We start from the raw sequence: 14,797 nt of genomic DNA, 5'->3' as shown, positions 1-14,797 counted from the left end.
GAGAGAAATAATAATAAAAAGAAAAGAAAATTATAATACAAAAGGATACAATGAGGTACAAGAAGACTACTCGGACGGGTATACCGGGGCCATTAGAGTGATCTCTTCAGGCTCGGGCAACCGCTCAATATAGTGCTTCAATCGCTGGCCATTGACTTTGAATGTTCTCCCATCACTTGGATCTTGAATTTCAACTGCACCGTGGGGAAATACTCTTTGAACTACATATGGGCCAGTCCACCGGGACCTCAACTTCCCAGGGTGGAGATGCAGACGAGAGTCATAAAGATGAACTCGCTGATTCGGCTCAAAATTCTTTCTCAATATTTGCTTATCATGAGCCGCTTCCATTCGTGCCTTGTAAATCCTTGAGTTGTCGTACGCATCATTTCGTAGCTCCTCTAATTCAACCAATTGGAGCTTTCTGTTTATGCTTGCCGCACCGATATCAAAGTTCAGGGCTTTGGTGGCCCAATATGCTTTGTGTTCCAACTCGACAGGTAGATGACAAGCCTTTCCATAAACTAGCCTATAGGGAGACATCCCGAGGGGGGACTTGTAAGCGGTGCGATATGCCCAGAGTGCATCAGTCAGTCGTAAAGACCAATCTTTGCGATCCGGGTTGACCGTCTTTTCCAAGATCTGTTTGATCTCCCTATTAGCAAGTTCAGCTTGTCCGTTTGTCTGTGGGTGGTAGGCCGTTGAAACCTTGTGGATTACCCCATACTTTTGCATCAATGCCTTGAAAGATCGGTTGCAAAAATGAGTACCTTGATCACTGATGATTGCACGAGGGGTACCAAACCTTGATAACACATTTTCTTTTAAGAACTTTATGACTGGTGCGTTATCATTGGTACGACACGGTACGACTTCCACCCATTTTGAGACGTAGTCAACAGCAAGCAAAATGTAGAGGTAGCCAGAAGATGGTGGGAATGGCCCCATGAAGTCTATACCCCAACAATCAAATACTTCTATGACAAGAATTGGGGTCAAGGGCATCATGTGACGACGAGAAAGGGCTCCTAACTTCTGACATCTCTCACATGAACGACAATAACGATCGGTGTCCTTGAACAAAGTAGGCCAATAAAGGCCACACTGTAAGATTTTCGCGGCAGTCTTCTTCATAGAAAAATGACCACCACAAGCTTCATTATGGCAAAAGTTCAAGACACTGAACACCTCATCATCTGGAATGCATCGTCTCATGATCTGGTCGGGACAATACTTATAGAGATATGGATCATCATAGTAGAACTTCCGAACTTCAACCAGAAACTTGCGTTTATCTTGTGTACTCCAATCAGATGGGATTTCATTTGTCACCAAATAGTTAACAATATGAGCATACCATGGCATTTTGGTGACAGAGAAGAGGTGTTCATCAGGAAAGTTGTCATTGATGGCTGGACCCTCGGGGGAGTGGTTATACTCAAGCCGAGACAAATGGTCCGCCACAACATTCTTAACTCCTTTCTTGTCCTTGATCGTTATATCAAATTCCTGCAACAGAAGGATCCACCTAATAAGACGCGCCTTAGCATCCTTTTTGGAAAGAAGGTACTTAAGGGCTGCATGATCTGTGAAAATCGTGATGGGTGAACCAATCAAGTAAGCACGGAACTTTTCAAGTGCGAACACCACAGCAAGCAATTCTTTTTCAGTGGTAGTGTAGTTCATTTGGGCACTATTGAGTGTCTTGCTTGCATAGTACACTACAAAGGGCTTGCCGTCCCTCCTTTGACCTAGAACGGCCCCCAATGCAAAATTACTTGCGTCACACATAATCTCAAATGGTAAGTTCCAATCAGGTGGCTGAATGATGGGGGCAGAAGTCAGCTTGGCGACGAGAGTACGAAATGCGTCCTCACATTGTTGTGTCCAATCAAACGTGGCTTCCTTTTCTAAGAGGTTGCATAGTGGTCGAGATATAGTTGAAAAATTTTGTATGAACCTCCGATAGAATCTGGCATGCCCAAGAAAAGAACGAATGTCCTTGACAGTCTTTGGGGGCGGCAACTTTGAAATGAGCTCAATTTTGGATTGATCAACCTCAATTCCTCGTTCAGAAACAATGTGCCCCAGAACAATGCCAGATGAAACCATGAAATGACACTTTTCCCAATTGAGCACAAGACCTTTCTCGATGCACCTTTGAAGAACAGCTCGTAGGTTGGATATGCATGCATCAAATGAATCTCCAAAGACGGTTAGGTCATCCATGAATACTTCCATACATTTTTCGATCATGTCGCTGAACATACTCATCATGCACCTTTGAAATGTGGCAGGGGCATTGCAGAGGCCAAACGGCATACGCCGAAACGCAAATGTTCCAAAAGGACATGTGAATGTGGTCTTATCCTGGTCTTCTAAAGCAATCTCTATCTGATAGTAGCCTGAATAACCATCGAGAAAGCAATAGAAAGGATGACCTGCGACTCGCTCTAGAATCTGATCGATGAATGGAAGTGGAAAGTGGTCCTTGCGGGTAGCAGCGTTAAGCTTTCAATAGTCAATGCACATACGCCAACCCGTCACGACCTTTGTTGGAACAAGGGCCCCCTTTTCATTCTCAACAACTGTGACTCCTGATTTCTTGGGGACAACTTGTGTTGGGCTAACCCATTTGCTATCCGAGACTGGGTATATGATACCAGCATCCAACAACTTCAAGACTTCTTTCTTGACAACCTCTTTCATTGTGGGATTCAGTCTTCGTTGTGGGTCTCGTCTTGGTATAGCCCCTTCTTCGAGATGAATGTGATGGGAGCAAATTAAAGGGTTGATACCTTTGATATCAGCGATCGTCCATCCCAACGCCTCTTTATGCTCACGTAACGTGTTAATCAAATGTTTCTCTTGTGAAGCATTGAGTTTAGACGATATGATAACAGGGAAAGTATCACCGACTCCCAAAAATGCATGTTTAAGACCCTCGGGAAGTTGAGCGAGTTCGAGTTTTGGGGTCTCTTCATTTGACGGTTTTGGCTTTGTTCTTTCTTGTGGTAGCTCTTCAAGGCGTGGTTGCCAGAACTTAGTTTTTCGATCTTGCGAGTCTTCAACTGTCGCCGAAACATTGTGTGTCTCCTCTTGATCGAAAAACTCGAAATCATTGAGAAGATTGGTTTCTTCGACGAGTGTGTCTATCATGTAGGTGTGGGCGGACTCATCTTCATCCCGTGGTTGCTTTGAAATGTTGAAGATGTTAACCTCCATAGTCATGTTTCCAAAAGTCATCTTCATGAGGCCATTTCTACAATTGATTAGGGCATTTGCTGTTGCAAGAAAAGGCCTTCCCAAGATGATTGGAATTTTTGACTCGACGTCAACCACAGAATGCGTATCCAAGATCAGAAAATCCACGGGGTAGTAAAATTTATCAATTTGAACCAAGACATCCTCTATTATACCCCGAGGCTTCTTCACAGATCTATCAGCCAGTTGGAGCACTACAGAAGTAGGTTTGATATCCCCAAGTCCGAGACACAAGTAAATCGAGTATGGCATGAGATTCACGCTTGCGCCAAGGTCTAGTAGTGCTTGGCCAAAAAAGTTGTGTCCCAATGTAGCATGAGATTGTGGGACAACCAGGATCTTTGTACTTTGGCGGTGTTTTCTGCTCAATTACCGCACTCACTTGTTCTGTTAAGAACACAGTCTTCTTGACGTGGTGTCTCCGCTTTACGGTGCATAGATCCTTGAGTACTTTGGCATAAGCCGGAACTTGTTTGATCACATCCAACAGAGGAAGATTGACCTTCACTTGTCGCAGATGTTCGAGGATCTCACCTTGATTCTCTAGTGCTTTCCCTTGAGATTTTAGAGCTTGTGGAAATGGGGCTTGCACTTGAATCGTTGCGGGTTCCTTTTCTGAGCCATTGTCCTTTTTGAAAGTAGTGGATTTTGTTGGTTGAGGCTCGACTACAGTACCAGCTCGAGTAGTGATGGCATTCACCTCCTTGACCTTGGAGTCCGAGGTTTGTGCCAAATGAATACCCTTCGAGGTTGACTGTGTTTGTGAAGGAAGCTTGCCACGCTCCGAAACAGACAAAGTATTTATCAGGTTGGTGACCTGGCTTTTGATCTCCTTGTTCTCTTCCATCACTTGTGTGATCATTGCCTCAAACCTTTGGTTTGTTTTCCCTTGAGCCTCTATAAATGCGTGCAAGGTGTCTTCGATGGGCCTTCGTGGTGCTTGCGCTTGTTGAGGTGCTGAGTACACTCGTGATGATGGTTGTTGTTGTTGGTCGGGCTTCCACTGGTTTCCGTGTGATGGCGCATTGTTATTGTTCCTCCAACTGAAATTTGGGTGGTCCTCCATCCAGGATTGTAAGATTCAGAGTAGGGTGAATAAGGTTTATTGTAATTCCCAAGGGCATTACATTGCTCCTCGTACACCCCTCTCATTTCAGCATATGATGCACAATCCTGAGGTTGGTGATCCACGCCTCCACAGACAAAGCATGCATTTTGGACTTCAGCTTGTGCGACCGAATGGATTCCTCTACCGTTTTGGGACTTGAGGACCTCCAATTGCCTAGTCAAATTCTCAACTTGGGCTTTAAGGTTGTCCTCCTCCTTTAATTGGTATACTCCAACTGGTCGGGACCTATTAGTGCTTTCAGTGGGATTTGGCTCGGTCCAAGCGTCAGTCATTTCAGCTAGCTCGTTGAGGTACTCAATCGCTTCATCGGGATCTTTGTTCAAGAATTGTCCATTGCACATAGACTGGATTGACTTGCGTTCATCACCAGTAAGACCATCATAGAAGTAACTCACGAGGCGCCAACTCTCAAAGCCATGGTGTGGGCACATATTCAACAGATCTTTAAATCTATCCCAAGCCTGGCGAAGTGATTCATCGGCTTTCTGGTTAAACATTGAGATCTGTCGCTTTAGACCGTTAGTCTTATGGTTGGGGAAAAACTTGTTGAAAAACAACGTAGTCATCTCCTCCCATGTTCCAATAGACTTTGGTCTTAGAGAGTATAACCAGCTCTTCGCTTTGTCCTTGAGGGAAAATGGGAAGAATTTCAACCTCATGATGCTAGCGACATCTGGGCGGCTATAGAAAGTTGCCACTGCCTCCTCGAATTCTCGAACATGCACATATGGATTCTCGTTTTCTAGCCCATGAAAGGTTGGCAGAAGTTGGATCATGCCAGGCTTGAACTCGTGATTTGGCGCGTTAGGATTGAAGATGATGCATGATGGGACTGCTGTTCGCGCCGGATGCAAGTACTCGTTAAGGGTTTTGACATGATTGTCCTCTATGTGTGCCATTGGGTTGAAGAAATTGTTTGGCAATGAGATTGGAGAAGATGGATGGGAAGAAGAAGAAGTGGAAGTTGACGAGAGATACAGAGACTTAGGTGTTTCTTGAATATGATCAAGGTCTTCGTTGGGTTTCTTGGCAAAACGACCTAGTTCGTCTCTAAATTGGGTCATTCACTTCTCTCTTTTTTTTTAATTTTTTTTTGTTTGAGGATAAATATGTAGTAGTATGAATGGGCACTAAGAATGTTCCCAGGCCAACTGGAAAGGTTACTATGATCCCACTTTAGACCCAAGCCTTTCTAGACAGAACTCCCCGAGGTTCCCAGGCTAGCTTGGAGGAGATTGCAAAGCAAACCTTATTTAACAACCAGTCTTTCTAGACAGAACAAATCTCAATATTTTCCACCACACACTACGCATATACCCGTCAATTTTTAGTGTTTTTTTTTATTTTTATTTTTGAAAACCTAGTAAAAAGAGTCTAAAAGAAATTACTAAAGTTAGTAAAACTAAATCTAACTAAAATAAAAGGAAGATTCTACGAATAAAACTAAAAGGGAAAAAGAAATAAAAGATTATTAGAAGTCAACTAAGAAAAGGAATGAAAATGAATACTAACGTGAAAAGAAATTAGGAAACTACTAACAAAACTAACTATAATAAAAGCCTAAGATTAGTAACTTGGAGAACAATTTGGTTGCAGTAAAAAAAAACTAATATACTAGTACCGTGAAGATTTTTATTATTATTCTTTAATTTTTTTTTTTTAAGAACAAAAAAAACAAAAAGTCAATAAAGAAATGAAAGAAAATATTTACCTCTTGTCGTTTAATTCAAGAATTCAATTGTCGCACCTCCCCGGCAACGGCGCCAAAATTTGATCACGCCCAAATTGTGCAATCGCTAAGCGGTCGTTGGTAGCACAAAGAAAGCGGAGTCGTATCCACGAGGAGGCTAAAACTGAAAATGAAAACTAAAACCAAACGTCAAGTGGTAAATGAAATATAAAAATGAAGAAGATTGTTTTAGAGATTAAAAGGTTTATAAAATCAATGAGAGGAAAACACAAGACGTCGGGTTACTCAATTGCTCCGTTTACCAATTACCGATACGGTTCCACACTTATAACTCAATTACAAGTTTCACATCCCAAACAAGTAATCGGAAAATCAACATTAAGATCAACCAAAAAACTCATGTATTAATTTAAGAACAAACTCTTCCAATTAAAACCGTGAATGAAATCTCGTTGACTAAACCAAAACGACGATATATCAAAGTGATTATAACGCAGTAAAGAATTAGTCTAACACAATAATATTCTTTTCACAAATTTCATAGGCAATCCCTAAACTTACAATATATCGAATCGACAGAATTGTAATAAAAGAAAAGCAATGAAATAAGTGTTATAAGAAATTGATACTCTCTAAAAATCACATAAATCAAACATGACTAAATTCATATGAAAAATAAAAGAGTATAATTTTATGAGAGGAGAAAAGAGTTTGATTCATAAATAAATTAAACATTCAAGCACAACAAGTGGAACCATAGTCAGTTAGGTAAACTTACACAATTGAGATCACCCTTAGCCTTGATGGAAACTTAGCCAAGAACACAACTCATTCTCACAAAATTCTAGAGAAAATATGAGAGAATAAAATTATAATAATTAACTAATTTTCGGAATAAAATATATGGTGTCCAAAAACTAAGCCAAAGCCTCTTATTTATAGTGTTTTAGAGGTGGCAAAATAAAAGGAAACTAAAATAAAATGGCAAGTAAATATTATACGCATAAAAAGAATATTTCAGAAGTAATCGGGTAATATTTGAAGCTGATTCCGAATCCACACGCCGAAGGAAGGAAAAGATGGCTTTTGATTGTCCTTTGCTCAAGTCTGCCACATGTCAGAAAGTAATTGGTTTTATGTTGAATGCTGTACACCCGGCAGTGAGAGAATGGAGAGATGCTGCTTGCATGAGTCATCTTCTTGCACACGTCAATGATTTGAATTTATTGACTTTTATTTTCCATTTGCCTTTGCTTCTATACCATCACGTGCACAAATTTGAACCTCCATCATTTTGATATTGCTTTGTACCCTACAGTGGAACATGAAAGAGAAAATTGGGTGTGTGCCACACACGCTTAATTGGAGAGTAGGGAATCTCTTGTTGGCCTCCATCATAAATTAGTCCTACGAAATAAAATGTATCAAATTAAATACTTATAGAACTAAGACACAATAGTTAAATATTTTCCAATGAAAATTATTATCAATGAGAACCAAAGAAAATATTTAAATAGTATGAATAAATATTAACAATTAAGCACATAATTAATATATTTTCGTGTATGAATCAGGAAACAAATCCAAGGGCTTACTTGTTTTGTCTTGGACGTGCACCTCTATGAAGGAAAAGGGAAATAGGCTCATGAATATGTGATATTCTATAGAAGAGGAAACTAACTTATTGAAGGTGAGACCTCTCCTATAAATAGGAGCCTCATTCCACACTTTTCATTCATTCCACATAAGTTAGAGATAGAGAGCTTCTCTCTCTAGAACTTGTGGTTGCTGCCCCTCTTCTCTCTCTCTCTCTAGTTTATTTTCGATTTTTCTTGTTTTGGCACCTAGGTCCTCACTCGACCTAGTGTTTAGCTCTGCGACTTCAAGACTCGTTCTTAAGTCGTAGTGTTTAAAAGTGTCAACTCACTAATTCCTTTATTTCGAGTGATTTAGTGATAGAAACTTTCGTGGTTGCTCGAGGTGCCGAGGAAAGAAAGAGAGACGTGCTGCGAGGGGAGACGAGCGTTGCAAACTTTCCAAAAGCTTCTTCAAAGTTCAAGCTTCAAGAAAGGTTAGTAAACTTCTAGCTCATATTAGTTTTTAATTACATGTACTTGCACTTGTCTAGGTTAGTAAAAACTGTTTTACTTGTAAAAGAAAATTTTTAAAATTCCGCCGCTTCCCGAAGCGTTAATTATTTTCTTAAACCCTAGATCGATTCCAACAATGATTTGCTCTCAAAGTTGGAAGTCGTTGTCGTCGAAGACTTTTTCACCAATAATTCAATATAGGAAGCTATTGTGATGATGCCTTGTTTGATTTCTCATTTTTTCTTCAAAACCACTGTTAAAATTGACTCAAATCGTGTTTGATTTTGCCAACGGGGAAAAGGCTCCAATAATTTTTTTCGATGTGAAAGTTCAGATCTACTGTATAACCTGTCTTGTTATGTGTTGTTAAGAACAACTGCAAGAATAACAAGCAACAGATAATAAAAGCAAGTAAATGACACCAAGAGTGGTAACCGAGTTCGGCCTCAAATGCCTACTATGGGGGGATATGTTTCCCGATGAAAAGAGTAACTCCACTAGACAATAAATGAGTACACGACGGAATACAATGGAGGATCACCTTCCATTATTCCTAACTCCAAGCTATCTATGGTGTTACTAAACTAGGCTCCCCTAGATTTGAGCTCCCCTCACTTTTCACTCTTACACTCTCTTAGTGTATCAATGTATAACAATAACAGCAACAACTGTAAAACGCTAGGTTTGTCTTTGCCGGAAAAGAACCAAAACCTAGAGAACCAAACGCACACTCTTTTCTCTTGAAGAGATGATTTCGGAGTGTAAAGTGTGATACCCTTTCTTAGGGTATGACATTCTCTTTTAGATGAAACAAGAAAAGAGAATGTCCTATGATTAGACACCAGGACAGATGGCGCACATCAGGACGAGGACAATAAAAAAACTGTGAGCGAGAGCACGTCGTTTTCTGGCATAAAGTGACGAAAGATGTTCTGGGCGATGCTAGAGACAACACTAGGAACAATAGAGTTGTCTGAACCAAAACGTCAACCTCAATGTAACAACACGATGGAGAAGGACAAAGGTTGGCATTATTTTTTGTTAGATATACTCAAGTCCAACAACTTCTTTTCCGGCCTTATTCCAACATTTGCAATTTGTGGCTCAAATTTGGGTGACGCAGCTATAGGCACATGTTGACAAAGGCATCCCAAGAGTTGGGCAATGAAGGTGAAGATTAAAGAACATGGACAATACTCAATAAATGTGGACTTTTATTTTCTTTTAATCTATTTATTTCTTTTTGTTTTGTTGTCTTTTGAGATGTTTTCTTTAATCTTTTCATTTACTTTAGGTGGAGGCTGAACGTGTGCCTTCAGATTCTTGGGGCGGGGGTTTCTTTTCATTTAATTTTTTTTTTTTTTTGTGGTTATTTGTTTTTCATTCAATTGGTATTATGACCACTGATTTAGAGTATATAAGATTTGTGTCTGGGGGTTATCATGTAGAGTATTATAAGTGTGTGTAAGTTCTAGTATGAACATTTTAAAAATTTATAAGTGTGTGTAAGTTCTAGTATGGACATTTTAATTTTTTTTTTATATAAAAATGTGTTTGTGAGATTAGAGAAGATTCTCTTAACTCTTGAACTTATCAAGAATTTGTACTCGAAGTTCTTGTGGCGTTCGTCCAATTCATCAGCGGGAATTCCGCAACTCATCGTGGTATCATTCGATCCATCGTAATTCAAATGTTTCGAGCACAAAAATTCCGTTTATATCCGAAGATTTCAATAGATGGTCCGCTCAAATTTGAACTCCGACCGAACCTTCCGGCCACAAATCACATGTAGAGCTTTTTTTTAAAAAAAAAATACGTTCTTAAAATACTCGTGATTAACTATTGTACAAGGACGTCGATGATACAATCTATTCATTTGAGCACAAAGATTGAAGGCTTTTACTTAGAAGCGATAATTTCGAAAAATAAAATTTATATTCAACACTTGAAAAAAAAATGCAATATCAAAATAAAATGACATAAACAAATGAGACAGCTTGAGACAATGTCATTCGGATTCTAACATTTGTTCATCCAAATAATGCACCGCAGGCTTTTTCCTTCAACTAACAAATCAAATGCCTTGTTTATATCCTCGAAGCTCACCTCGTGCGTTATGAAATCATCCAGATTAAGTTCCTGTTTCACACAGCCACCATAACTCATAACCAACTGTAACTAATCACCACATTTTATAATCTCAACATACAAAAACACTGCCTTAATTAGCATATACTAAGTAAGCGTACGTTGTTCAAGTATTTGGTGGCGAAGATGGGAATGTCGGTCTTAGGCTTGACACCTCCGAACAATGAGCCGGTGAGGGTTCTGCCTCTCAGGATTTCATGACTATTCACATTCACCGGCAATCCGTTCATTTCCACGCCCAGTATCACAGTTTGTCCCCAACCCTGACATTATATGTGTGTGTATATATATATATATATATGAGATTTTATAGTGATTGGCCCACTAATTATTTATATTTAGCTAAATGCCCCAATTAAACCTATAACACTACTAATTTTTCCAATTTCTCATAATTTTCACTTCTTTATCTTCTTCTTTTTTTTCTTTTTCTTTTTTGTTTCATCATGATTTCGTTTTCAAGTTCTTCTAAAGATCAAGAAAAATAAAAGCTCCCTAAATTCCACCAAATAGTTCTTAAACAATATCATTTGGTACGTCGAATTTTTTGGAGTTTTTGTAAAATATAAGTAGTTATACCAATCATTGCCCAATAACTTTATCAATATATACCAACTTATTAAATGTGTGTAGCCTTTTTTATTAACCAGATTCTTTAGGATATAATCTATTTTGTGTGGTTCGTTACGACGAGTTGGGTATGTTATGCTTTTTCATTCGCGGATAAAGACATCTATAATAAAAAAAAATAAAAAGGATGAAAAGTTGGGTATGTATTAAATGGTATACAAAAACAAACTTGTGTTAAAATAAAAGAATATAATAAGAAAGAGACCTCTCTGCAAGAACTCAAGGCCTCTTGCATCAAAGATGCCAAGCCAATACACTCAAAGCAATAATCAGCGCCTCCATTAGTTAAATCTCTGATGACCTTTTCAAATAACCAACACAAATACCTAATCAATTTTATAATAAAGGATTTTATTCAGTATGAATTTATAAATAAATAAAGTATACCAACCTCGCTCACTGACTTGCCACCAGCTGTGGCTGCTGGGTTAACGAAATCAGTGATCCCGAATTTCTTGCCTGTCAAATAATTTGAAAAATTAAATTAAATTAAACCAAGCAATATTAATGTATATTTTACTCTACAAAAATTACCCAAGTCAAACTTATCGGGGTTTAAATCAACACCAATAATCTTTGAAGCTCCACGAAGCTTCGCTCCCTCAGCAACCTGATAAAATAGTATGTTAATTATAGTTTATAATGGTTTTTTGAAGGACCAGTTTCTAATTATATTAGACTAGTATAAAATATATATATATACTATTAGACTAAATAAATAAAACAAGGACTGAATATCAATTCTTTGTGTAAACAAAAAAAATTAAAAGGACTGAATAAAAAAAAGGACTGAATATCAATTTTTTTATGTTAACAAAAATATTGAAAATGATTGAATATCACCTACTTTTCTGCTAACTAACTACTATCATATAAAACAAAATAAAAACCCAACTATAATAATAATACCGCAAGTCCAACGGTTCCGAGTCCAAAGATGGCAACAGTTGACCCTTTTTCCACATCAGCTACCTTCCACGCCGCTCCGATACCTTTCCACAATTTCGATAAATTTAAAAAAAAAAAAAAGAAAAAAAAAAGAAAGATACATTTCCACAATATTATTATTATTATTATTATTATTCAGAATTAAATAATTTTTAATCATATAGAGATTTATGCATATGATTACTAATTTATAATAGTCCCATGGTCCCGGGCGAACGATGGGAATTGAACCCGCGTATGGTGGATTCACAATCCAGTGCCTTGATCATGGAGATATAGAACATGATATAAGTTATCATGCTTGCATTGCATATTCACCATTTGAGTCTCCAACAATTATTCCAATAATTACATATCCAATTTGGCCTATGGACGAATACGCAAGCGTACGGTTCATGTTTGTTTGAGTCAGCCAAATTATTTTTTATTTCTTTACAGCCAATTATTTTTTGGGCTCCCTAAAAAAGAATTCTAAGTCCGCCATTGACCAGTATTACAAAAAAATTAAAAAAAATTAAAAAAACTAATATAATTTACATATACCGTGACTCCATAAATAATTGAACTATATTTTTAATATTTGGATAATTGAGTTATAATTTAACTAACGTAATCATTTAATTATTTAATATTTAATATAGTTTATTCTTAATCATATTGTCCAGTCCAAAAATAGTCTCCAATGTCAAGGTATGAAAAAAAAAGACTTTGGTTTAAAAAAAAAAAATTAAGACCTGGCAATCAGAGAAAAGTGTTTATATATATAGTCTCTATTATCAATCAGCATGCTAGATTAAGTTCTTAGGTTTAAATGTCTTAAACTTATAAAAAAAAAACACACGACTGTTTCACACCAGTTTAATAAATCCTGAAAAAAAAATAATAAAAAACATTTTAGACCGGAGGAATTGGGTAAAGATTTAATTATTTATTTAGTTTTTTTAAAATGAAAAAGTCGGGGTTTACCGGTGGAAACACCGCAGCCGAGAAGGCAAGCCTTGTCGACGGGGATACGAGATGCGATATTGACGACGTGAGTGACGTCGACAACGGTGTATTCGGAGAAGCTCGAAACGCCCAAGAAGTGGTGAACCACTCGGCCGTTTCCGTCCCGAAACCTGCTCGTCCCGTCCCTAGGCATGTCCGCCGAAACGTTCCCACCAAACGCAGAGCAAGCGTTGCTCTTCTTCGACTTGCAGTCTCTGCATTCCTCGCAGTTCGGCTGAAAAACCGGCACCACTATGTCCCCTTCTCTCACCTCTTCCACATTCTCTCCCACGCTCTCAACCTCACTATATATATATTATTGATCATCATAATAATTTTAAATGAATTATGATATACATATATATATATATATATATATATATATATATATATATATATATATATATATATATATATATACGTTACGTACCCAACAGCTTCGTGACCGAGGATTCTTGGGAAAACTGAAACAGGTCCCTGTGGAATTTAATTATTAACACATAATATCAACGATATGGATGATATTAATTATTGAATTCATAAATGATTGATTACATGTTTTAATTTCCAGACGCCAAGATCGGTGTGACAGAGCGTAGTGCAGAGGATTTTGATCCTGACTTCCCATGCGTGAGGTGGGTCCACTTCTATCTCCTCAATCACTAGTGCCTCTCCTGGGTTTCTACATATCGCCGCTGATAAATTCACGCCACCCAATTTTTTTAAATTAATAATTAAGAAAGTATATGATATAGGCGAAGGAAATTAAAGAGACCTTTGCATCGTATGATAGATTTCTCGCTGCTCTTGTTTTGATCCATATGAAGAAGTTACGTGCGCGCGCGCGAGAGAGAGAGAGAGAGAGAGAGAGAGAGAGAGAGAGAGAGAGAGATGATCTAAGAGCGCTGGGGCTTCCGAATAATTGCTGATTAACATGATTGCGCGAAATAATCGTGTTTGTCTTTTAGCGTTTGTGTGTGTCATCTTCACAGGGTCAGGGTATACTAATAATCGTGGCGAAATATATATTAACTCGGGCGTTAAATTATTTTTGTTTTTATTACATAATCAATATGCATGCAGGTAAGAGAAATGAAAATTCAGGAATTTTATGCAAATTTGAGTTGACAGCGCGAGTTGAGAATACTTCAACTTGACAACGCGACGAATATATGTCAGACCGCAGACGTTTTGTTGTCGTTATCAGTATTGCAAACAGCTTTATTGCATGGAAAAACGCTTTCATGTATGGAAATGCTCATCACTGAGACTCAGCGAGAGTATTCTATAACATTGGTGCATACTATCAAGCTAAATTTAGATTAAATGCTCGTTTAAGTAACTGTTACGACACATAACTCAAATCATGAAGTAGTCACATATTTTTAAGTTGTATTAACGAGTTCTTTGACTCATTCGTTCATGGCTACACAGACGCCTAAATACTTATGTGTTGAAAATTCGGGATATGATATGAGTGGAATGTGATTCACATATACAAAATCTAGTTTCATGAAAGAGAGTCAATGTTCACTCACCTAAGTTTTGATTTTAGAACCGATAAATTGTCGAGACTTTCGCTAGGGAAGCAACAGTCCTTAAGGCTTATATGTAACGAGGAGGGTATAACGGTAATTATTGACCTTTCTCATTACGGGTTGAACCTGGAAGATCATGTAGTGACTATATCAATGGATGCTCATAAACATCGAGTAAAATATAATTCTAGTAATAAGAAGAGTGCAGTCTCGGTTCATCTTGTGGTGTGACGCTGAGATTGACAAATCGAATGAATAAGAGAAAATAGAGATGTCGTCTGTTTATTCGGATTCCTAAGAGCTTAAGTTACTAGGTCCATAGTCCCCAAGATAACTATGATAATATGGATAGAGATGCTTGTAATAATTAGAT

General features: G+C 38.0%; 1 protein-coding gene and 1 non-coding gene across 2 annotated transcripts; one reads left to right on the top strand and one right to left on the bottom strand.

The window, feature by feature from the left end:
• Window positions 1–4,804: 4,804 nt before the first annotated feature.
• Window positions 4,805–4,911, top strand: LOC149391504 (small nucleolar RNA R71). The gene has a single exon (XR_016300414.1). It is a non-coding gene; the product is annotated as a small nucleolar RNA R71 (small nucleolar RNA).
• A 5,178-nt stretch (window positions 4,912–10,089) lies between these two features.
• Window positions 10,090–13,762, bottom strand: LOC149391503 (alcohol dehydrogenase-like 2). The gene is made up of 10 exons (XM_089620175.1): window positions 13,662–13,762; window positions 13,442–13,581; window positions 13,317–13,363; window positions 12,866–13,191; window positions 11,861–11,943; window positions 11,486–11,561; window positions 11,343–11,410; window positions 11,157–11,252; window positions 10,423–10,584; window positions 10,090–10,312 (listed from the first exon to the last, which is right to left on the bottom strand). Exons 1-10 carry the CDS (start codon window positions 13,705–13,707, stop codon window positions 10,193–10,195), a joined length of 1,164 nt encoding a protein of 387 aa, XP_089476301.1. The 5' UTR covers window positions 13,708–13,762; the 3' UTR covers window positions 10,090–10,192.
• Between the last annotated feature and the right edge of the window lie 1,035 nt (window positions 13,763–14,797).

This window comes from Urtica dioica, chromosome 7 (assembly GCF_054948205.1).
Source record: "Urtica dioica subsp. dioica isolate 48M chromosome 7, U.dioica_male_clone48M_v1_H2, whole genome shotgun sequence".
Classification (NCBI taxonomy): Eukaryota; Viridiplantae; Streptophyta; class Magnoliopsida; order Rosales; family Urticaceae; genus Urtica; species Urtica dioica.
This window is presented reverse-complemented; position numbering and strand designations above follow the sequence as displayed.

Coding starts and splice junctions, on each gene's coding strand:
- LOC149391503 (XM_089620175.1), bottom strand. CDS start 13,707: ATGGATCAAAACAAGAGCAGCGAGAAATCTATCATACGATGCAAAG. Junction 13,364..13,441: donor GCGTCTGGAAATTAAAACAT/GTAATCAATCAT, acceptor TAAATTCCACAG/GGACCTGTTTCAGTTTTCCC. Junction 11,944..12,865: donor CGGCTGCGGTGTTTCCACCG/GTAAACCCCGAC, acceptor AATTGTGGAAAG/GTATCGGAGCGGCGTGGAAG.